Source organism: Ailuropoda melanoleuca, chromosome 14 (genome assembly GCF_002007445.2).
Source record: "Ailuropoda melanoleuca isolate Jingjing chromosome 14, ASM200744v2, whole genome shotgun sequence".
Lineage (NCBI taxonomy): Eukaryota > Metazoa > Chordata > Mammalia > Carnivora > Ursidae > Ailuropoda > Ailuropoda melanoleuca.
Window position 1 is genome coordinate 47,365,701 of NC_048231.1, and position 24,672 is coordinate 47,390,372.

A 24,672-nucleotide genomic window follows, 5' to 3' on the forward strand; every position below is an offset into this window, starting at 1 on the left:
ACACACCCACGACACAGTGACATCTGTGATTCATGTTGAGACAACAGCTTGGCCCTCAGCTGGGCCCATCCTCCTGACCCCCCCCCCCGGAGGGCCCTCATCTGGGCACGATTCAGCCCTTGAGGACAGAGGCGATCTTTTCTAAAGCAAAATGCCGTTTGGAGTGGTAATCCATCTGGTGCATTGGGTACAGCGGAAGCCGCATCCTTTCAGATTTTACGTTGTTTGTATGTCCAGGTCTGGCTGTACACCAGTGAGACGGGTGTTGGCAGGCTCGAGCATCATCCCATCTCAATGGCCCCTCATTGAGCTCCCGTGAATCATGTCCCAGTGGACAAGGAGAATGTGTGGCCGGGGTAGTGATTTCAATGCACGGGTCCTCTTTCTGCACCCACCCTCCCCAAGCCTTCCAGGAACAGGGCCCGGTTTGTAGCCTGGCCTTTGTGCTCCCTAAGGGGGTAACAGAAGTAGAGGCTAGGTTCACTTAGAAAACATGGAGTCCTTTTGGGAGGGTCAGATTCTGGATCCTGGATCCTAGATCCTGGAGTCAGAAGCCTGGGGAGCTAACAGGTGCGTGGACCTGTACTCCCTCTCCTGGTGGAGCCTGGAAGCCAGCACACCTTGCAGTTGTCCGAGCCTGGTACAGGAGTCCCAACACCACAACTGTTGTACGGTGCGGGGGCCCTCAGGTCCTGGCCAGGCCCAGGAGGACCTGGTTCCGAGCAGTGGAGGCGTGACGACTCCGTGCAGGTGGGGCGGGGAAGATGCGGTATGACATTCACAGGCTGAGCTCCAAAGCCAGTGGGCATCTTGGGGGAGGCCTGGGTGGGCAGGAGCTGCGATGGTGCCTCGACATATTAGCCCCCAGGGCACCGGGCACGGACTCCTGGGGTGTGCGGTGAGGGGACCACTCAGTGGGACAGAGGCTTGAAGTAGAAAGTAGTGAATTGACAATTAGATTTAAAAAGCCACACTTCTTTAAATGTTACGTGTGTTTTCTCTCCCCAGTTTGCCACCCCTTCAAAGTTGAGGGGGAAAATCTCCTCTCCTGGTCCATTCATCTGGGTCCTGGCATTTAAACCTGCTCTAAGAGTTTGGGGCCAGTTGTGCTGTTGGGCGGCTGTCTGAGGCACATTTCACCCTTGGCCTCTCTCGGAGCTGGGCTTTTCTAGGGGCGTGACAAACATAAGTAGCCCCAGAACAAGCCCAGAGTTTGCAATTGTTCACGTGACGGTGGTCCCAACTCCCTTGCAGACGCTCAGATAATTGTACAAGAACAGGAGTCCTATAAGAGAAAGGAGAGGGATGCTCCCCACAGTTTTATTTACATATGATTTATTTATTACAGAGGAGTTGGGAACAAGGCAGGACCCCTTGAATGGGAAAAACACTCCTCAGATGTGGGGGCAGGTCACTGTCTGCAGCTCGTCCCTGGGCCATGAGCATACCAGGCGTGGCTTCCTGGAGAAAGGCCACATTCTCCCAGGTCTGGGCACTGCAGGAAAGCCACCCCATGTCCCCAGGAGGGCTAGGCACAGGGCCAGGCTCTGGCTCTCTCTGTGAGAGGGTAGCTCCGAAGGGTGGCCGTGCACACCTTTGCTGTGTAGGAAGAAAAGCTTACAGGTGCCATGCTGTGTGAGGAGAAAGAGAACTTTCCTTGGAGTAACTGGATTTCGGTTTTAAGATCCTCGTCTGACAAAGCCTACAGCAGGGTCACTGACTTGGGGTTCCGGGGCGAGCAGGCAACAGACAGTTTCCTGGGGGCTGGGCAGAAGAGTAGAAATGTGGTGAATTGGAAAGTGCCAGGCTGATAAAATGTGCTCTGTTAACATTTTTTAAATCTGTGCCGAGAACACCTGTCTGGTGGGGCGCCTGGGTGGCACAGCGGTTAAGCGTCTGCCTTTGGCTCAGGGCGTGATCCCGGCGTTATGGGATCGAGCCCCACATCAGGCTCCTCTGCTATGAGCCTGCTTCTTCCTCTCCCACTCCCCCTGCTTGTGTTCCCTCTCTCGCTGGCTGTCTCTATCTCTGTTGAATAAATAAATAAAATCTTAAAAAAAAAAAAAAGAATACCTGTCTGGGAATGGAATTCCCGGACCACCTTGTTTTAATCATAATCATAGACATGAAGAGTCTTGTGATGGGGAAGTCTGTTCGCAGCCCAGTGATTCTAATCAGAGTCTGTCTTTGGCCATGCTAACGCTCTCAGCCCATGCCAGGATGTGTGGGGACGTGGAACTGTGTCACTGAGAAAGGGGGCACACTAATAAACATTGGGGTGTACCCTGAAATAGGAGGTCACGAACTCTGAGCGCAGAGGGATGATTTCCCATTTTCTGAACTGTGCTGCCAGAAGTCAGTAAATCAAGGGCACAAGGAGAGACCCTGAGCCCTTGCAAGGGACACAAGCCACTGGAGCACCTTCAGGTCCTGACTCCGTTATTGGTGACATCCCAAATCCTGTAGCCCTTTCTCCGCAGGGTCCACACTGGCTGGAGCTCCCTCCGGCGAGCAGCCCGGCCTCCTGCTACCCACAGGGACCACACCTTTCTCCCAGCCAGTGGCTAAATGTGGGTTGCAGATACTACAGAATGCCAGGCGGAGACAAGGGGGAGCCGCACCTGTCGGGGCCCTGCTCAGACACGGAGCCGGGTTTGACTCCGCAGGCTCTCTCCCATCTAGAGCCTCAGGAAGGGCCTCCGGAAGCCTTTGATGTTTGCAAAGTCAGCCTTTGCCTCCCCCCTCCACAGGCCTTGAGCATTAGCGCCTGGAGGCCTGGGTTTAGCCCTCCCTGAGCGCTCTGTCGGGGCTGCTCCATCCCTGGCCATCCCGGCAAAGCACCACAGGGCATAAGGGGAAGGGAGCCCCCAGATTCCAAGAAGTCCTTCTGAATGGATCCCCTTTTGGATAGTGAGGCGGCACTTCCCCCTTGTCCTTCTGCTTAATTCCTCTCCCCCCAGAATAGGCCAGGGTGCCCTGCGGACGCGGTGAGGAAAAGGACACACCGAGGGAGGGTGCCGGCTGAGTCAACAGGATCAGTCCCTTCAGTGAAAATTCCTTTTTTGGAAGCCAGGCAGTCTCTTTCCAGGACTGCAGAATCTTCGGGAAGTGACGCAAGCCCTCGGTCAGGGAGAGGCAGGGGCCGCGCTCCACTCCTCCGAGGGTGCTGGAAAGACGGCTTAGCTTAGCGACTGAGATGGGAGCAGTTGCAGGGGCCCTCTCCTTCCCTGTGGAGCTCCCGGCCCAGCCCCAGCTGCAGCCCCAGCCCGCGGAGGGCAGGCAGCTCCGCAGAGCTCCTTATATAGGAACCCTTGCCCCGGGGCTTTTATGGGGCGGCGTAGGCACTGTCTGAGCCTTCTCTGCTACCAGCACAGCGTCCTGTTCTAGAAGGAGACAGAAGGGGGCAGGGGTGCTAAAAATGGCTGTTTGTCATGATGCTAAAAGCACAGGCTGGGGGTGCCTGGGTTAGGCAGCTGCCTTCCGCTCAGGGCGTGATCCCGGCGTTACGGGATCGAGTCCCGCATCGGGCTCCTCTGCTGGGAGCCTGCTTCTTCCTCTCCCACTCCCCCTGCTTGTGTTCCCTCTCTCGCTGGCTGTCTCTGTCAAATAAATAAATTAAAAATCTTTAAAAAANCTGCTTCTTCCTCTCCCACTCCCCCTGCTTGTGTTCCCTCTCTCGCTGGCTATCTCTGTCAAATAAATAAATTAAAAATCTTTAAAAAAAATAAAATAAAAGCACAGGCTGTGTTTTGAGGAATGCTGTGTGGTTCCTTTCACCCTGGTCTCTCCTGATGGGAAAAACCTCTCCAAGGAGGCAGCTCAGGAATGCAGAGACCCAGGTGGAGCAGACCTGCCCGCCGGGACTGCAGGAGGGTCTCTGGACTGCGTGTGCAGGGCAGCAACACCTAGGCTCCCGGGAAAGGCTGAGCAGGGTATTCTTCGCTGGGGTTTCTTTTCACTGCACTGTCAGCCAGGAAAGGAAAAAAGGCCTCCGGGGCAAGGTTTCCTAGGAGGACAATCACAAATCGGAGTCGGAGAGCATTTGTCTCCTAGCATCTTAGGGCATCTTATGCTAGGAGCAGCGCCCCCATTTCCTCTGAAAGCCACACTGCCCCCACCCCACCCGTGTGGTTGGGACTCATTCTTCTCCACCTGCAGGACCTGGTGTGTGGCCCCGCATGTCACAGCCTCGCTCCTGCGCCCCTGGAACACACGCAGCTCCAGGACTTCCCGCTCAGGGGGGCTGGCCTCTCACTTTCATGTGGGGACAGCTGCCTGAAGAGGACGCCAACTCAAAGGGAAGCAGGACCAAGAGCTAGGAAGGCAGATTCCTGGCCACCTCGCTTGAGGGCCTGCCTGTTCCCTGTAGTGCCTGTAGCTGCCGCTGCCCGGGTCAGTGTCCTACCATTCGCAACCAGGGGTCCCACCTGGTAACCCCGGTGACATTAGGACCTGAAGACGGGGTCCACTAGTGCCATGCATCATCAGGTCTGGGTTGCAAGCAGTTTCATGGGTTTTTTGTTTTGTTTTGGTTTGTTTGTTTTTTTAAGCTATAAACGCTGGTTGAAGACCTCTAGAAATTCAGGTTCTTAAGCTTGTGGGTCCCTTTGGGCTCATTCAGGACCTACATTAAAAAAAAACAACAAAACCCACAGGGGCACCTGGGTGGCTCAGTCGGTTAAGCATCTGCCTTTGGCTCAGGTCGTGATCTCAGGGTCCCGGGATCGAGCCCCACATCGCATAGCATCGGACTCCCTGCTCAGCGGGGAGCCTGCTTCTCCCTTTGCCTGCTGCTCCCCCTGCTTGTGCTCTGACAAATAAATAAATAAAACCTTTTTAAAAAAGTATTTAAAAACCCCACAGTAACATTTGACAGTTCATCAGTTTTACAAAGATTTAAAAGTGATTATATCTGTTAGCAGAGCTCTCCTGGCTGAGTTTCGCTTATATACAGAAGTTTTTTTCCTTTCGAAATGGGAAAGAGCCCAGAGGAAGCACTGCCCATAGGAAAAGTAGCTCTTGTGATTGGTTTATTGCAGGAGGCGAGGAGCTGAAAGGCCTAATGCAGGGCTGTGCTGCTCCGGAGCGGCGCCCTCTCCTCCCGCAAAGGCACCTGCCCATCTCCTCCCTTTGGGACCTCCCACCGTGCGCCCCCATCTCACATGCCATCAACTCCTTCTCCTTCCCCTGGGTGCCACTCCCGAGCACAGGTGACCCGCAGTGTACAAACGTGTGTGGATTAGAACAGAAGCATCTTCAAAATCATCATTCGAGAGGGAATGCTTGGGCCACGAGCCGGCTGGTCCCAGCAGCGTGCCTCGCTATCCACACATGAACCCCCGTCTGGAATGTGACCTGCGAGGAGGCTGCTCCTCCGTGTCACCCAGCAGCTGGAGCATGTACGAGCCAGTGTAGGTGAGCAACTGTCCGGCCACCTGCGCGGCATGGGACAGGAGCCGCAGCAGGCTCCTGCAACAGAGGGGACACAGGCGCACGTCAGGCTGGGTGTTCTGGGCCAGCAAGGGACAGACGCACAGGAATTCTTCACCACCCCGGAACATGCACTCAGAGCAGGCACTGCTCACACATGGAAGCTTTAGGGAGCCACCCTCAGCCTGTCAGGGCTGGCTAACGTGCAGATGCTGACGCAGACGGCCTGGGACTACCTTTCCTCTAGCCACTTCCAAACGTGGCCCGTTGTGCAGTAATCAGGATGCACAGAGAAGGCGCATAGTGTGTGCCCTCTGGCTGCTTGCTTACTCCAGCCACCTTGGGTGTGCGGGACTTGTTATTAAAATCAGGCAAGGCGGCGTAAAAGGAGCAGCCAGGCTGAAGGACAGTGGTCCTGTGACCTGTTTGCTTAGGGTGGCTGGGACATCCCAGCTGGGCCCTGTTCCGGCATCTAAACCCTAAGGCTCAGACTGGCATTACTGTTATTTCAGACTAAAAAAGTGGCTTTCACTCAAATTCTTACTCTCTACTGAGTGTCCAAAGCAAAAGGATTTCATTTCAGTTTTGAAGGTCTGTTGCTTCCCAAGGCCTGGGGGTCAGCCGCGCTGGTCCGGAGAGCCCCCTGCCCCTGGGGTGCCAGGACAGGCCCCTGGCGTGATGCTTTCAATGTGGGGACCTTAATGACTTCTGTGGCTGCATGTGGGGCCATCAGATCTCAGATGGTAAGAATTAGGGACAAGAAGGCCAAATTTGCCTCTCAAGAAAGATTTTGCTGAGGCAGGATTTTGGGTGAGGCTTACTTTCTTCATTATACTTTTCTAAGTTAGTATAACTCTCCTATCTCACTTTAGAAAAATCAAGCAGTCAAGCTATTTTCTCCCATCTCAGCCAAAAGAGGAAGCTTTCCTGGGAGTCCAGATTTCAACACAGGGACAGCGACAGTTGTCTACGAGTTGGCCAATGATGGGTCTGGGTGGGAAACAGAGGCCACCCAGAGGCCACTGTGGGAGCCAACTCTGTGCCTGGGCCTGCGGCCCCATCAGAGGAGACCAGTCTCATTTCCAAGGCATTTCCTGCCCTGCACTTGGGCTCAAGGATGACAGAGCCAGTGGAGAGAAGGAGCCAGTGCCCTCTGAGAAGCAGGGGCCCCTGCCGGGAGAGGCTGTGCACGGAGCACAGTCAGCAGTCGAAACCTTTCTAGACTAGCTTCAAAGACCTTCTGCCACTGCCAGTCTCTCCCCCTCCATCCATCACTCCACAGGAATTAGCTATTTAGAGGATCAATCCGACTTTACTAGAGGACCTTCTGTCTGTAGGTGTTTTTAGAGCGTATGCAATGATAAAAAACTTGGAAGCAGCCTTGTCATTTTAAAGATGATAGAACTGTGGCTCAGAGAGGTTAAGCAGCCTGTTAAAGGTCCCACAGCCGGCTGCTCAGAGGCAAGGCTGGGAGGGACTGGGGCAGGGGGGTAGCTCTCATGCAGGGCTCAGGGGCGGGCTGTCCAACCAGAGTGTTCCTGGGGAATACACAGAATGTATTCAGATAGACCCGGGGTATGGATTGGGGATTGGGCTTGTAAGGCTCCCCTGGGGGGCTGCGCAGCCAACCTGGCCCCAGCCTGTGGGGTGCCGGTGCCCTGGCAGTGTGTGGAAGAGGAACATTCCAGCTGTCAGTCTTTGCCTAGAATACAGGTTTTAGGGGCACCTGGGTGGCACAGCAGTTAAGCGTCTGCCTTCGGCTCAGGGCGTGATCCCGGTGTTCTGGGATCGAGCCCCACATCAGGCTCCTCTGCTATGAGCCAGCTTCTTCCTCTCCCACTTCCCCTGCTCCTGATCGTGTTCCCTCTCTTACTGGCTGTCCCTATCTCTGTCAAATAAATAAATAAAATCTTAAAAAAAAAAAAGAATACAGGTTTTAAAATGCACAGCCCTTGTTTTTAAAAGAAATTTGGTTCTTTTCTATATTTCTTATTTAATTTTTGTTTTCATGTAGTATTTAATAGTCTCTGGAGGAAAAAAAAAATACTTTGGCTGAAGACTGTTTTCTGACTTAAGTGTGTGGCGTAAACTCCCAGAGGACAGCATGAATTAGTGCAGGTCGGCAGCTGCTGGCCAGGTCAGGGCCTCCACGGGGCTGAGCACAGCAGGCCGAGCAGCAAGCTGGGGACAGGCCACCCCGCAGCGCCCACGCAGCACCCGGACCCCCAGCTGCCTTCCGAAGCATTACCTTAGCAGGGCCTTGACTCCCGTACACCGGATGTCGTAGGACACCGAGTACATCTCATACATGGTGGCCTTTACGTTGAGGCAGCCAATGACATCCTTGGGGTTCAGCTTGTACAAGTCGAAGGTGACTCTCGCTATTCCCGCTTTCCTTGGCTGCTGGCGAGCAGAGACACAGCTGCCACCCTAGGACCAGGACCGGAGGGGGAGATTTTAGGAGCATCTCCACCTGCGATATGCAAATTCTGTAATTCTGGGTTTTTGCTAGTTTTGACTCTGCTGGCTTAAAATCTGTTAGTGACCGAGTTGCTAACGACTTGAGGAATGTTTTTAGCAGCCTGGTCACTTTGGGCCACCCGTGGTGACTTGACTGACTGCACGATCTCGTGAGTACTGCTCAGTCTGCTTAAAGAAGAGCGAGCAGCACCATTTCCATCTTTCGAGAGACCAGAAGCAAGCGGCTAAAGCAAGGGGCAGGGCGAGAACTTCCAGGGCTGCCCCTGCTTTCTCATCACCGCCCAGGATGAACGCGGACCTCCTGGGGACACGGACAGCTGTTTGGTTCCAAACGCCATGTAGGTCCTCCTGAAACATCAACAGGCCCTCCAGGTAGGGGGAGAAACCCAGAGACCTCTGTCAGTCCCTAGGGTCACAAAGAGCACGAGAACATCTTCGCCACGACAAGCTTTGCGAAAAGCAGGAAGGGAATGCAGCTCCGTCAGGCTGGCTGCAGGCACTGACCTTGCAGTACTCAGGATTCAGGTGCACCATCAGGACGGTTACTAGGTCAGAGGAACACTTGGGGTTGGGACTAGTTGAGGCTAGAACTGTTAAATTCACCAATGACAACAATGACTCTATGTGAAGTTAAAACATAAATTCCCCTAAAAGTACCCCGACCCTTCTTGCTGCAGCCACCCTCCTCTCCTCCCACGCAGGACGCATGCAACGAGACATGCGGGTGGTAGCTTGCTGTTTAACGCACAAGAGGTCCTGCTGCCTCTTTAGGGCGTACTAACTGTCCAGCATTGAGTAAACAGTATTATTGTTATTTCTTAAGTCAGCTCCACACCCAGTGTGGAGCCCAATGGGGGGGGGCTTGAATTCACGACCCTGAGATCAAGACTGGAGCTGAGATCAAGAGTGGGACACTTAACTGACTGAGCCACCCAGGTGCCCCTAAGAAACATTATTTTTAAAAATTAAGATTACAGAATGAGGGATACCTGGGTGGCTTAGTTAAGCGTCTGCCTTTGGCTCAGGTCATGATCCTGGGTCCTGGGGTCAAGCCCCTGTTGAGTTCCCTGCTCAGCAGGGAGTCTGCTTCTCCCTCTCCCTCCCCATCTCTCATTCTCTCTCTCTCTCTCAAATAAATAAATAAATAAATAAAATCTTTTTTTAAAAAAGATTTTATTTATTTTTTTGACAGAGAGACAGCCAGCGAGAGAGGGAACACAAGCAGGGGGAGTGGGAGAGGAAGAAGCAGGCTCCCTCCCAGCAGAGGAGCTTGATGTGGGGCTCGATCCCATAACGCCAGGATCACGCCCTGAGCCGAAGGCAGACGCTTAACCGCTGTGCCACCCAGGCGCCCCAAATAAATAAAATCTTTAAAAAAAAAAAAAAGAATGAAAAGGAAGATTTTACCTATAATCTGGCTACTGTTTTTTCTGTCTCATGTTCCTTTCTGACGTATGGAAGTTTGTATCTTATTCCCCCTAAACGTCTTCCTTAAGTTTTTGTCTTGAATCAAAATCAAGCCATGACAAAGCTATCTGCTGGTGACATGGATTTCTCAGACCTGCAGGCTAAGGAAGAAGAAATGGTCGCCACACCGCCTGGTCCCTCCCAGGCCTCCCAGCACCCAGACTGAAGACGGGCGACCCCTGCCGGCTCTTTCTTGGATGGCCGTTCTCATTGGAGTTAAATACAATCGGCCTCCCTGATTTAAAAAAAATACAAGCCCGCAAGGTGGGTAGGATCTTAACGATCAGCTCCCAGGTGCCCATTTCTGCTGGAGGGAAGATGGTTGAAAGGTCTAAGTTAAGAGAAGACACCGACCCCAACTCGCTTGTCAAGCAGGATGTTAAGGGGCTGAGCGGCCTCCTGCCCCCTTGAACACTCCCCACCCCCCAGGATTATTTGCATCCACAGCCCCCCAGCACCCTGCGCTCTGGCTCAGTCTCCCGGTGCCCACCCGTGCTGAGGGCCCACTAACCCAGTGTCTGCTATAAAAACAAACAGAAACTGCCCTTCCCTTCTGAGCTAGTTTCCTGTTGCTCTTGTAACAAATTACCACAAACTTAGTGGCTTGAAGCAACAGAGACTTAGACCATAGCCATCTGGATGTTGGCAGTCCGCGGTGAGCTGGCAGGGATGGTTCCTTCTGGAGGCTTCGGGGGGGGGGCACCTTCTCCATCTTCTGGATGTGCCCTTGTTCCTTGGCTCCTCATGTCTCCCCTCCAACATTCCCTGCTTCTGGCCCTCACTCTGACCCTCCTGTCCCTCTGTAAGGACCCCGTGATGACACTGGTCCCCAGCTAATCCAGGCCCATCTCCCCAGCTCAAAATCCTTAAGCTAACCACACCTGCTAGCTCCATTTGCCAAGTAAAGTAACACCGGCATGAACTCTAGGGATTAGGCTGTGGGCACCTTTGGGATGCCATTATTCTGCCCACAACATCTTCCTTAAGCAAAAAGCAGTCCAGCTCAAGATGGCCTTTTAAAAAAAAGATTTGTCTAATTCACCCTATGCTCTTCCAGTCCCACGCCAGTTGTGGCCACCAAAAATGTCTTCAGATACCGCCAAATGCCTCTCAAGTGGTAAGATTAGCCCCAGTTGAGAACCTCTGCTTGAGGGATATCTAGGGGTTCTATTGAAATCCATGCAAACAAAAGCTATTGGGGGTCATCATTTTTAAAAGTGTAAAGGGGTCCTGGGGCGTCTGGGTGGCACAGCGGTTACGCGTCTGCCTTCGGCTCAGGGCGTGATCCCGGCATTATAGGATCGAGCCCCACATCAGGCTCTTCCGCTACGAGCCTGCTTCTTCCTCTCCCACTCCCCCTGCTTGTGTTCCCTCTCTCGCTGGCTGTCTCTATGTTGAATAAATAAATAAAATCTTAAAAAAAAAAGTGTAAAGGGGTCCTGAGGTCAAAAAGTTTGAAGATCACTTGCTTAACGGATTATTCTGATATTTTCCCTCAACAGAGTCGATGAGGTTTATCCATAGAGATGCCCGTAGCTGTCCTTCCTTGCGTTTCCGCAGCTGAACAGTATTCCCTTCAATGAAGAGACGCTGGAGGATTTATTTACTTGTACTGACACAGAAGCACGTGGCTGGGTGTCACATGCTGGGCGTAAGTCTAGGAGAGGACTGACGGGGCCGTAGGTGGTACGTCAGTTCTATGGGACAGAGGCACACTGTTTTAAACAGCTGCTGGTGGGGTGTAGAGAGTCCATTGCTCCATATCTTAAAAAAAATGGAAAGGCCTAATAATACCAAATCTAATGGTGTAAAACAGCATCTTATTGTGGTCTTAACTTATGTTTTCCTAATCACCAATGAGGTTGCAGATTTCTTCCTATGTTTTACTGTCCATTCTGCAGACGNCCAAATCTAATGGTGTAAAACAGCATCTTATTGTGGTCTTAACTTATGTTTTCCTAATCACCAATGAGGTTGAATATTTTTTTCCTATGTTTTATTGTCCATTCTGCAGACACCTGTCCCCGTTTTTTGCCCATTTTTCTATCAGATTGCCTGTCCATTGTGTCCATAATTGATTTCTGGGATATTCCTAAATTTATCAAATACTAATCCTTTGTTGGATTATATTGAAAACACCTTCTGCCCACTTGTGGCTTACATACGCACAGTATTTTTTGATGAACAAAATTCTTAATGAAATTCATCCTTTNTGTGGGGCTTGATCCCATAACGCAGGGATCACGCCCTGAGCGGAAGGCAGGCGCTTAACCGCTGTGCCACCCAGGCGCCCCCTAATCCTTTGTTGGATTATATTGAAAACATCTTCTGCCCACTTGTGGCTTACCTACGCACAGTATTTTTTGATGAACAAAATTCTTAATGAAATTCATCATTTAAAAAAATGATTTATGCATTGTCTTGTTAATAAAAAACAAAACACCCTGAGGATGTCAAACATATATGAGACCTTCTCAGTCATGTCTCCAGCTTCCTTCGTGTTCTCCACCCTCCATCTTCTAGTGCTACGTCATGGAACCTTCTTGAGACGCACCTTCAGTGCTGCCTGCCTCCATTTACTTTAATTTCATTTCCAGAAGTTCTGTTTGATTCTTTCAAGTCTAGTCCTTTCTGATTACCTCTTGTCCCTTACTTTTGATTACCTTTTATATTTCTTTGGACATTTTAAATACACTTATTTTATACTCTATATCCGATGATTCCAACATCTAAGGTCTTTGGAGGTCTGACTTCATTATGTCTGCTTACTCTCCCATACGGTGCCTTAGGTCATGATGTTCCATGGTTTGGTTGTGAGCTCATATTTGTTGGAACTTTAGGAATGGAAACCCTTCCCTTTGATGCCTGGATCAATGCTCATTCTGAGCCTCTTTGCTCCTACTGGTTACATGGGGACACAATCAACCCCAGGTCACTGGGGCTGGACAGAGGGACCAGTTGAACAAAGAGAACTCAGTGTATAAACTCCTTCCACTGATATTTCCCTCCCCAGGGCTCTGGAAACTAAATTCTCAGCTTGGATGTTTTTGGAATCAAGAGTCCTTAAAACCTCATGAGGGCAGCTTGTGTCCACAGATTCTTGGGAGAGAACTTTAAGATTCCCTGCTTTTTGTGGGCGTCTCTAATCTGGCCCCTTACCTTGTGTCAGCCCAAGACTTTGTCTCCTTTCCTCCCAGCACCTGTCAAAACTGCAGTCCTTCGTCACTGAGGTGAGTGATGGCCACAGGGGAGATGCTCACGGGTAAGCTGCTTCTCTAGATTCTGGTTCCTAAAAGTTCTGGCCTCTGGGGGCACCTGGGTGGCGCAGTCGTTAAGCGTCTGCCTTTGGCTCAGGGCGTGATCCTGGTGTTCTGGGATCGAGCCCCACATCAGGCTCCTCCGCTATGAGCCTGCTTCTTCCTCTCCCACTCCACCTGCTGTGTTCCCTCTCTCGCTGGCTGTCTCTCTCTCTGTCAAATAAATAAAATCTTAAAAAAAAAAAAAAGTTCTGGCCTCTGAGGATTTTCCTTTCTTGAAGGTCAGTAAGCATGTAAAATATGTTTTAATATTTTGCTTTCACTTTTAGGTGTTTTATAGTGGGATCCAAGATATAGATAATCTGTAGTTTTCCTGGCTATAGAAACCTTTATTCAATCTCTTTACCTTTCTAAATCACTGTACATTCACACTCACACACACAAACACATCCCTACTTAACTTCACTGGCTAGGTTAGCTTTTTGGCCTCCTCAGGACAGACACAGGGAACAGTCCCCAGGCCACATCTGCACATCTTAATAGGACCTGTAGCTACTGGCCTAAATCTGTTCCTCAGAATTATTTGCTTTAAAGCTGCAGCAGCCACTCTGGAAAACAATGTGGAGGTTCCTCAAAAAGTTGAAAATAGAGCTACTCTATGACCCAGCAATTGCACTACTGGGTATTTACCCTAAAAATACAAATGCAGTGATCCGAAGGGGCACCTGCACCCCAATGTTTATAGCAGAAATGTCTACAATGGCTAAACTATGGAAAGAGCTCAGATGTCCACTGGCAGATGAATGGGTAAAGAAGATATGGTATATACCTACAATGGTATACCACTCAGCTATTAAAACAATGGAATCTTGCCATTTGCAACGACGTGGATGGAACTAGAGGGTATTACGCTGAGCGAAATAAGTCAGAAAGACAATTATCATATGGTCTCACTCATCCGAAGAATTTAAGAACAAAACAGAGGACGATAGAGAAAGGGATGGAAAAACAAAACAAGATGGAACCAGAGAGGAAGACAAATCATAAGAGACGCTTTGTCGTCTGAAACAAACTGAAGGTTGTTGGAGGGAGGTGCAGGGGGAATGGCTAACTAACTAGGTGATGGACGTTAGGAGAGCACGTGATGGAATGAGCACTGGGCATTATATAAGACTGATGAATCACTGACCTCTATCTCTGAAACTAACAATATGCTATATGTTAATTACTTGAACTTAAATTAAGAAAAAGAATTATTTGCTTTTAATCATATAGCCCAGGCTCATTAAGATGCCAAGTTTCCTAGAAATACTTTTAAGCAACCTGTTGAGGGTAGCAGACCCAGTTAGTAGGTGAATACAAAGTATATATTTAGAAAGAAGGCAAGTCAACACCAACCTAGGGAATGTACGTTTGTGGGTAAAAAAGTCTACCCAGTAGCTGTTCGGATAAGTGTTTTTGCTTACCGGTGTCCACTTCTGCCCTTTCTCCAAGATCATGAAATGTGTGTTGTCTTCCAACGTCTGAAAGAACTCTTCCGTATCCACCACGGTTCCGTCGTCCTCCAGCACCAAAGTGACCAGTCCGCTGGTGATAACTAAGGCCTCCAGGGTCTAGAATGGCAATGCACCGGAGACATGGAAGAAAGCAGGGATTCCATTTTGACCACTCAAAGTCACTGATTAAGTTATCGTTTCAGAAGTACTGTCTGGGGGCTCCTGGGTGGCACAGCGGTTAAGCGTCTGCCTTTGGCTCAGAGCATGATCCCGGCGTTCTGGGATCGAGCCCCGCATCAGGCTCCTCCGCTAGGAGCCTGCTTCTTCCTCTCCCACTCCCCCTGCTTGTGTTCCCTCTCTCGCTGGCTGTCTCTATCTCTCTGTCAAGTAAATACATAAAATCTTTAAAAAAAAAAAGAAGTACTGTCTGATCTTGCTAAAATTTTAATGGTAAAGATCTACCTTAACTGGTGTCTAGGACTTAGTCTTCACTTGGAAAGAGAAGTTCAGATTTTTAATGGATCTACCTTCTTCAGAGATTTCAATGACATGAGACAAACGAAGACATTGAGTAATTTACAGTTTCTAAAATTACTTATTTTGACAAATAAAACGAATAATGCAGCCATACGGTAAAGAGCCTTAGTCTCGCGTCCCGTATTTGAGCGTCTCTCTTGTTATAGGCTCTGTATGTGGGATGCTCACTTATTTCCACGGTGTCTTTGTCTGGATTGTGCCTCCATACCCCACGTCCACAGACTCTGAGAGTCTGTGATTCTTCCTTATTTGGTGATCTCGGGCCCTGTTTCAGATTAAGGACTATTGTTCCCTTGGCTTTATAACCGAAAACAGATTTCCAAAGCCTGCTGCTTCCCTGTGTTCTCCTTTGTCAAAGAAGAAAGGCTACATTATCAGCTGATGACTGTTTTTAAGGCCTTTGTTCCTGCAGCTAAATCTTTTATGGTACACAGAAGCCGTAATGTTCCCTTTCATTCTTTTCTTCTCCCCTCGGAGTCTCTGAGGCCATGACAGTGACACTTCTGTCTCTGCACTGGCTTAGTACCCAAGACCAGAGCCGTGTGTGTGGTCGGGGGCCCTCCTGCGAGCAGTGGGGAGGTGCTGTGGCTCCTGTCACCTTGCTGAGGAGTTCCTTCAGACTGGTGGCCATCACCCCTCGCCGGCTGCTTCTGTCGTGGTTGGAGACCCGGAAAGGGCGGGCCGGGTGCATGAGGGGAGTCAGAAGGACTCTCTTGGTCTGTGATCCCATAAACGTCAGGGGCCTGGAAATGGAGGAGAAAAATAAAAATATTTTGGACGTTATCTTCAAAAAAGAGTCTTTAAAGAGAGGGTTAAATTTCACAGAATTAAAACAATTTTATTTTATTTTTTAAAAGATTTTATTTATTTATTTGACAGAGAGACAGCCAGCGAGAGAGGGAACACAGGCAGGGGGAGTGGGAGAGGAAGAAGCAGGCTCCCAGCGGAAGAGCCTGATGTGGGGCTGGATCCCAGGACTCTGAGATCACACCCTGAACCGAAGGCAGACGCGTAACGACTGAGCCACTCAGGCGCCCCTAAAACAATTTTAACATTTGCATCTGAAAGAAAGAAAATCAATAGTTGGGGATTATTGAAAATTATATATATTTTTGCACATATATCCTGATATCCAAAAATCCAACAATATATATATATAATTAAAAACCACAACCATTATATTATTACACCCATTTTACTAGAACATTCGAAGTCCTTGTAGTAACTGTGTGAGAAAGAAATGGTAAGGGCATCAAACTCAAACAAGAAATAAGAATTCTCTTCTGCAAACATGGCTTTTACAGCTGAAAAAAAATCTTAAAAAAAAAATAAAAAAAGAAAGAAAAAGAGAAAAGAAAAGAAAAAGATTTTCAGAGGCTATGAAGTGGCCAAGCAGAGTTAAAGAATTAGGTGCCCACGCACAAAAGTTACATATTGTACAGTAAGACTAAGCCAGGAATTGAAAAGCCAGATACTGGTCACTAGAGCAATAAGCTAATGTTTAGAAATTAACTTAGAATAAACGAGGAGCAACAGCACACTATAATAATTGTGGTTGGAATAACAAGAAGGAAAAGAACTTTGGGCCATATGTTACATGACACTTCAAAGTTCCACATTTAACAAAGAATTCAAAATTTCACTATTAAAAAAAACTAACACGGAGAAGGAAAATAACTAACAAAACCAAATCAAGACAATTTTCTGAGGAAAATAATCTCCAACCCTTGGTTATCAAATTTTAGTTACCTAGCAAATATTATACATATATATTACATACAAATACACACACAAGCATATGTAATGGGGATAAATGAGAAGCTTGTAGCTTTAGCAGTTATTTAACAATCACTTTTGTTTTTAAAGACTTTTTTTTTAAGTAATCTCTATACTCAACATGGGACTCAAACCCATAACCCCGAGATCAAGAGTTGCGCACTCCACTGAGTGAGCCAGCCAGGCACCCCAACATTTGCTTTGTAAATATTAACTCACTTAACCCTCAGAAAACTCTGCGATACAGTCCTGATTTTCTCAACTTGAAGCTGAGGGAAATCAGGCCAGAGAGCTGCCCCACAGCTTGTGGGAGCCAGAGCTGGGATTATGACCCAAGCACCTGTTCTTGGCCTCGTACAGGTTATCTAGATGCCACACGCTCAAGAGTAAGACAAGTTGGCATATACGGGAACATAGGAGGCTCTCGACGGCAATTAAAGCAAACCACCCTTGACATACTACCACGTGCTTTAAATGGACATGCAAGAAGGTATTTAAAAATAACTCCGTGAGGGGAGACACATGCGCCTGGCCATGGCACTACGTGGGGCTTCAGTGTCTTTGGAGACTGGTCTAGAATGTGTCGTTTTCACCCAGGACTAGGGGCTGTTTTATATTTAGGAATATGACCATAAAGAAATTATTTAAAAGAATAGAAACAGGGCGCCTGGGTGGCTCAGTCGGTTAAGCATCTTCCTTCGGCTCAGGTCATGATCTCAGGATCCTGGGATCGAGCCCCATTTCGGGCTCCCTGCTCAGTGGGGAGTCTGCTTCTCCTGCTCCCACTGCCCCTGCTCGCATACTCTCTCAAATAAATAAAATCTTAAAAAAAAGAAGAATATAAACATAAGTTAGCAGCGTGTCCGGTGGGTCTTGCTTCATGTCAGGTGCTGTGATAAGTGATACATGACCTCATTTAATCTTCACAGCCCCTACGGTAAGCTTCGCTCTCCCTACACCTGAACAGTGCCTACCGATTTCAGGTGCTCAAATAGTTGTTGACAATTTGGACAAATAGTTTGTACAGTGACATTCAGGAGAAGGAAACAAAGGGCTTTATCGTTAGTGCAATCTTGGAGAAGATAAAAAGTGAGGACATCACTGCTTTCTCACACTTGTAAAAGCTTGTCTAGACTACCTTGTGAAGGCTAAAATTCTAGAGACTTCTTTACTTTTTGTGAATGCCTCCTGGCTAGAATTTAGTACTTTATTTTATACATACACGTACGTACTTACACCAATACTGTCATTTATTTATCCATGCTTTATTTTCTCAACCAGATTGGAATTTCCTTATGGACGAAAGCTTTTTTGTTTCATCTCCCATAATGCCCACACTAGCATTAGGCATATATGTTTTAAATAGTATGTGGTCTAACTTGAAGCTCTACAAACAGACATAGTGAAAATTCAGTGATTTACCAAGTAATTTTTTTTTAAGATTATATTTATTTATTTGACAGAGAAAGAGACAGCCAGCGAGAGAGGGAACACAAGCAGGGGGAGTGGGAGAGGAAGAGGCAGGCTCATAGCGGAAGAGCCTGATGTGGGGGGATCCCATAACGCCGGGATCACGCCCTGAGCCGAAGGCAGACGCTTAACCACTGTGCCACCCAGGCGCCCCTACCAAGTAATTTTCTATATGAAAAACCGATAGTATAGTAATGAGCCAGCACTCAAAAACTGTCCGGTTAGGCTCATGCTCGTAGCATGATCAGCCAGTTTCAGCAAGGTTTCCAGTAATAGCGAGTGTCTGCACCTTATCCCTCTGTCCCGGCAACAAATTGGCGTTCTAGGAATCAGGCCTGGATTGTTAGCACGGATTTGGTCTGAAGTGCACTCAGCCAGCTTCACATTAGTGTGTCCTAACTGCTCACATCTGAGCACTCACTATGGCCAGCTTGTGCTGGCTCTTAACATATTACCTAATTATCATCACAACTTTACAGGGAAAGTATCACCCCATTTCTCAGATGGGAAAAGTGAGGCTCAGAGTGGCTTCTCAAGGTCACGCAGTTAAGAAGGAAAAGACAGCTCCTTTCCCTTCAAGGCTGGCAGAATCCATGCATTACTTGTTCCTAAGGAGGCAACTGCAAGGGGATTGTGTCAGGACCTGATTCAGCCACCCCATTAGATGAAGCGGAGACCCAACGAGTGAATCCAAGCCTTGAACAGACACAGCAGGGAGGCCGGCAGACAGCCTCTGAACTTTGGCCCCGATTACAAGAAGTTACACCAGGTTCCTCGGTTACACAACCCGATGAACAAGATGCCTACATTCCGCTGAGCTGACGCGGCAGAGACCCCACTCGCAGTTCCATCTCTGCCGATCTGGTGGACTGGGCAGCAAGGATTTTTCCATATTACGCTCTACATTTAGGATCGGGCTTTGGTGGCAACCTACTCATGGCAGCTGAAACTTACAACTCCCAGGCGAAGTCCCTCTGAGGAGAGAAAGACACCAGTTCCGCTCAATGCCAGACACCGTGCACATTAGTGCATTACTCAACAACTTGACAAGGCAGGCATGTCAGACGAGCCAAAGTGAGGCTCAAGAGGTTAAGAAATGAGTAAGGTCAGAGTTAGCAAGTGCTAGAACAGGGGTTTGAGTCCAGCTCCCAATTGTGCACCATGGTGTCTGCCCTACAAGGTGAAAACCCTCCTACAGGACAGGGCAACCCTGGACCCTCTCCAGCAAGAGCCTCTCTTCCCCCCACAAAGCAGGAACTCATTGCCATGAACCAGGAGTCCTTCTAGAATCCGTACTCCCTGAGGCCAGGGTCTCTCTACATTTTCTGACTTCCCCACAGCCCCTAGCTTACTGTTGGCATGCAATCTATTCACCGAGTAAAAGACAGGCTAGGACAAGATCAGAGAAATGGGAGAACAAAGTTCATGTCCTGGATTCTTATGTCGAGGGGCTAGCATCCAACGGCACACCTTGTGGGCACGAACAGCTCTGACCTAGTTAGTTGTGGTCTTGTACTCCTCATTGGACACAAACAATCACGTGTCAGCACCAGTGCTCTGGTTCCGTAGTGCAGCTGATTATACAAAGTCCTTATTGTCTTTGAACTTCAGACAAGATAAATGCTGGCAGTGATTTCTGGTCCTCCCTCTCCAAGCTGCCCTCAAGATAGCCATCCCCAATAAAAAAAAAAGGACATACAGTCCATGCTCTTCCTACCTGTTAATGTTTCCTAACCAGGAATGGGATCGTGGTCAGAGAACAGGCTTATGGAGTGCACCTAAAAAAATCCTCAGAGACGTGAAAATTAAATCCTGCCGTTCCGTTTAAGGAGGGTGAGTTGAGGTATCAAATTATATAAAATTGAGACTCTCTTATGGATAACACGAAAAGGGGTTAAATGAAATTCTATGTACACTAAACCCATTTAACAATTATTACAGGAGTATTTATCTTGCTCCAGCTTAATTATCAGCAGGGTCAACCAGCTAGCTACATGAACAAAGCAACACACTCACCACGCTCACTCCCGGTCCTCCTGGTAGCGTCATCTATTCCCCAGCTATCAGCACAATGCCTAAAACGTGCTGCTATTCTCCCCTCAATAGTTTAATATATCAAATCGAGACAGGAGCTCTGAGAAGCCTTGGACTAGATACATCCCATGTCAGTCACCCTCTAATCCTGGGAAAGTGCAGACAAGCCGATGAGGCAGGAAGGAAACAGCTCACTAAAAGGAAAAGAAAAACCAGGAAACAGGTTGTTCAAGGAAACCGATTGTTTCGGGGAAATCAAGACAAAAAGAGATGTCAGACTTCATAGAACATTCTTCAAAACTGGGAAGAGGCAGATCTCCCAGAAGTGAGGAAAACAGAGAAATCTTTGTGCTTTTCCCTGAGGGAACCCAGGACGCCGAACTTGTAACAGCTTGGCAAATAAAGCCACAAGCCACAGGTGCACGCAGACGTGAGCCTTACCCCAGGAAGACCAGGCCAGCCCCCACAGGGCATGAAAAAGCATGTTTCATGCCACCCAGTGGACTGCTGTTTCTTCCAAAAGGGGAAGGAGGAGGAAAAGGGCAGGCCTGGGAGCAAAGTCTCCCCCAGAGAGAAACATTTTGGGGTCAGCGGTGATGAGGTGGCTCTCTAAGGCCGTGTAGGCCACTCCCCGGGGAACATTCGGAGGGAAATGTATGTTGCCGTGTCTGAGCGGTCCCTCGTTTTCTTGTTAGGTGGAAGGAGGAACCCACCCAAATGTAAGTAAGCACAGACATGGGGAGGAAAGTCAACCAAGCACCACCAACAAAGCCTGGGGACAACGAGGACATCAGGGAGGGAAGTGGTGATATCCAATACAGCAGTGCAGAGAGATAGGATTGAAAAGTGGTCATCAGGCCTGGCTGGGTCTGGGCAAGCAGTAGGGACCGTGTCAGGGTCTAACTCAATGGCTGCGGCTGGAGGAGAGTCAGTCCCCGTGATGCCTTCCGCTCCCCAGCAGCCCCGGGATCTTGTTACGGGCTTACACACATGGGGCACCGTTGCCCCACAGGGACTGAGGCCGGCTCCCGTCTGGGCCTTGACCAACCTATCAAAACGCATGATGCAGTGAGAGGATTCAGTGTATGACCATGAAGTCTTTGGACACTTTGAAATGTTATTAAGATAACAGTTTAGACCCGCGAAGGAGGAAGCGTCAGTAACCGGGGAGACTGACTTGTAGAAAATGCAATTCCTTGCTTACGTCACTAATAAGACAGTGGTAAAATGTGTCCTGAAATGCCAGCTATACAAAACCTAGAGATCCTTGTTCAAAGAAAGGAAGGACGTACCAAATAGCAACAAAAGCAGCAATTTTGCACACGGCTTAGCAACAAAAGCAGCAATTTTGCACACGGCTTAGTATCTGGCAGCGCTGTAACCAACTTCAAGGTCAGTGTAAACGCCCTCACGGACAGACACAAAGGCTGAGCAGCTTCCTTTATGACAACACACACTGGTGTGGGCGTCTTGGACGTCCAGAGCTCTGCTAAGAGACATCAGGCTGCTTTTGCCATGACTATGGTTTTGAAGGATCACAGACGATAACAAACTAATGACTGGTTTAAGACTTTAGAATTGCTGACCTTAAAAAAAGATGTGTATGTGGATTAATTTATTTCTTTGGCAAAAGACAGTCATCTACTAATGAAAGAGTTAGGGCCCTCTAGGTCAAATTAAGGAACACGGAGGAGACAGAAGTCCAGCAAGACTAACAAACGTGGCCCTCACCTTGCCTGTGGCTCATACGGGTCTTCAGCCTGGACAAGGTTCTAAAGAAGACAGGGAAGAGAAGTGTTTTCCTTTCAACAAGTAGTATGGATTATTTTTCTTCCAGTTTAGTTTAGAAGCAGGTAGATTTTTTCAAAGAACTGCACAGTGTGTCCCTAACAAACCGTCACTCACTTTTAGAGTTTGCCAAGCTCAGAAGGAATGTGTCGAGTAGATATTTCCTTTTGTTTTGTTTTGCCAACATTTCACAAGCGAGTCGCTTCCATACACACTTGACCTAGTGGAAAGCTCGCACCAATGCATTCTGGATCTGGGCATCCTGTTGTAGGAATTGGGTGGAAGGGCAGGGTCGGCCTTCGTTTGGTGGGCCTCTCCTGCTCCAGGCAACACCACTGAGGAATTAGTGCCTATTTACCCATCCTTAAACCTCAGCCTGCCACCTCCCCAGGGCTCACAAGAAGTTGCAGAATGGGTGTTTGCATATTTGAGAATTGCACTCCAAACTGTCACCAGCTGTTATGCCCTGGAGCGGGACTGTGCTGGGGGGAAAGGAGAGGAACAGAAAGGAAAGAAACCCAAGGCTCTACCTTCATGCTTACGTGCATTACTGAAGATTCAGGAAACAAGTCTGTTTCTTGCCCTCCCTGGTTCCTACTACTTGACTTCTGTTTTTTGTTGTTGTTGTTGTTTGTTGGCTGGTCTTTAAAGAGAAAGCCCGTGCTGTTCAGACAGACCACCTTTACATTTTGGAAGCTATTTTTCTAACCTTGAGTAGTGCACACAGCAAGTTCAGCCCCTACAGATCACGATAGTTTTGTAAAGTGACTCTCTCGCCTGCCACCTTTCCCTTTCAACCTACCCTGTCCCTCTGCCCTTTGCTACAAATGGGATCGGTCACCTCTGAAAACCTGCATTTTAAAGAACTCAATGGCTTCTCTGTCCTTTTTGAAGTACTCTAAAGATCTTCAAAGAAGCACTACCCCTTCCATAAATCTATACTTAAAAATTACTTCCATGCAATATTTGGATTTTATCAACAAGGACAGGATTCCGTACGTCAAAATATTGATGTGAGAAACAAAAGCAGAAGAGAAATTATTAAATTTCCTTAACTGCCTGCAGCCCACTGACAGTCCTTGAAACAGGCAGAGTGACATTCCTCTAGGGACTTAACTGCCTCAATGTTAATACTTTGCTAAGGGCAAAAGACAATCCCAGCCCAACCCTCCTCCTCCCCCAGGATCCTGTAAGTCTACTTTAACATATAACGATTCCTTTAGAAACTTCCTTTAGTTCTCCCCCCAAGATACATGCTAGCAATCATCCCCCAAGTATATGACCCACCCATATACATCTGAAGGGTCTGATGACTGAGGGTTTATTAAACAGTAATAAAAGACCTTCGCTAACAATAGCTAGCCCCCTCAGGATCCTGGAAACCTTGTTTCCAAAACACCTGGGAGCCTTAGGCTATCCCTAACCCCCTCCCAACTTGAAAGTATATAATGGGCCACTCCTCATGACCCCATTGTAGCTCTTTCCGCCCACAGGGTCCTGTCCCCGTGCTTTAATAAAATCACCTTTTTGCACCAAAGACCTCTCAAGAATTCTTTCTTGGCCATAGGCTTCGAACCCTAACCTTCTTCCTACATCAATATGAAGATGAACCGAAGCTGGGTTGGGGTGGGGGGAAGCGCTGGGGTGCCTTCAACCCCCCGCGGGTGGCAAAGCCCCGGGAGAGGGGGAGAGGGGCGAAGACTCCGCAGGCGTCTGCGGGCCCCTGGTTCCTCCATGGGCATCGAGGGCGCTCTCGGATGCGGCGAACAGGGGGAGCGCTTCCCCCCCATACCCCTTTACAAGCTTGGCGGGGGGGGTTCATCAAGCAGGCCGTCAGGGCGCATTCAGAGCCCAAGGGGTGCTCTCGGCTCAGCCCACCCTCCCCTTGGAATTCAGCCCTCCCTTGTCCTTAGGGGTAAGCCTGGACCATCCCAAAGCCGCCGAGTGTCCCCACCAGCGCCCCAGCTCCCGTCACGATCCCGAGGTACCCTAGAAGCCCTGTCCCCGCGGCCCGTGGAGGCGTTGCCCGGGTTTCGCAGGACGGGGCCCTGTTGAAGCTGCACGGCGGCAGCAGCAACAGCAAGAAATTCAGCCACTCCCGCACTTACCACTGTCACCTGTTCCGTGAACGCCCGCGCATCTCAGGAGCGCCGCACCTGGCCCTTGCGGCCAGCTGGGGGAGGGGAAGGAGCCCCGCGGCGGGCTCGAGCTCTGCCGCCCGCGCTGCCAGAAGGCGTGCGCACCAGAGGTGAGGCCAGGTACGTGGGCTGGGACGCGGCCTCGGGGGCTCCGGGTGGCGGGGCGCAAGGGGTGCCGGGGGACCTCGGGCGCAGGCGAGACAAGGGGCTCACGGAGGTGCCAGGCACAGGCGGATGCAGAACGCTCAGGGCGTGGGGGGACAGCGGCCGTAGGTGGGACACAGAGTGCACAGGCGCAGGGGTATGTGTGGCGCGGGGGCGCGGGACGCTCCGGGTTGCGGGGTGCCTGAGGTGCAAGGAGACGCGAGGCGCAGGGGGGACAAGGGGCCCCGGGGGGTGCGGCGCTCAGAGGAGAGGGATGCGAGGCGCCGGGCGGGGGGCGTGGGCCTCAGGCGTGGCCCTGAGCCGGGCTGGCGCCGCACTCGCCTGATGAGGGCTCCGGCGTAGTCCCGGGCGGTCTCCATCGCTAGGGTCCCCCTCACACGCTGGCTTCGGACCGCCCGCGCCCTCTTAAAGCCCCGCGGCCAGCCCCGCCCCGGCCCCTGGCCGGCCCGCCCAGCGCGGGGCGAGTACCTTGGCAATGGGCTCTCCGCTGCCGAAGGTCGCGGCTTGGCCTTGTGGGAGCTCGTCGGGGCTGTGCCACTTCGGGCCCCTAGAGGGAAGCGGCTCTCGCAGACCGATGAAGAGGACGGTACCCCCAGCTGCTCCGCGGGTCCCCCGATGGTCACTGTTTTCCTT

At 49.7% G+C, this 24,672-nt stretch overlaps 1 protein-coding gene across 3 annotated transcripts; it reads right to left on the bottom strand.

Moving 5' to 3' along the window:
• Positions 1-1,380: 1,380 nt before the first annotated feature.
• CIDEA (cell death inducing DFFA like effector a) lies at positions 1,381-24,434 on the bottom strand. 3 transcript variants are annotated; one of them, XM_019809794.2, is made up of 5 exons: positions 24,361-24,434; positions 15,267-15,411; positions 14,102-14,248; positions 7,679-7,860; positions 1,381-1,764 (listed from the first exon to the last, which is right to left on the bottom strand). In XM_019809794.2, exons 1-5 carry the CDS (start codon positions 24,396-24,398, stop codon positions 1,680-1,682), a joined length of 597 nt encoding a protein of 198 aa, XP_019665353.1. In that variant the 5' UTR covers positions 24,399-24,434; the 3' UTR covers positions 1,381-1,679. The 3 variants fall into 3 exon arrangements, with proteins under 3 accessions (XP_019665353.1, XP_002929148.1, XP_011235403.1); XM_002929102.4 differs by lacking the exon at positions 1,381-1,764 and adding an exon at positions 4,805-5,469; XM_011237101.3 differs by lacking the exons at positions 1,381-1,764; positions 24,361-24,434 and adding exons at positions 4,805-5,469; positions 23,845-24,293.
• Positions 24,435-24,672: the final 238 nt, after the last annotated feature.

Excerpts from the sequence above, each read along its gene's own strand:
- CIDEA (XM_002929102.4), bottom strand. The coding sequence starts at position 24,398 with ATGGAGACCGCCCGGGACTACGCCGGAGCCCTCATCAG. Across the intron at positions 15,412-24,360 it reads TACGCCGGAGCCCTCATCAG|GCCCCTGACGTTTATGGGAT; the intron begins GCGAGTGCGGCG and ends CTCCATTTCCAG. Across the intron at positions 5,470-7,678 it reads GGAGTCAAGGCCCTGCTAAG|GAGCCTGCTGCGGCTCCTGT; the intron begins GTAATGCTTCGG and ends CCTCTGTTGCAG.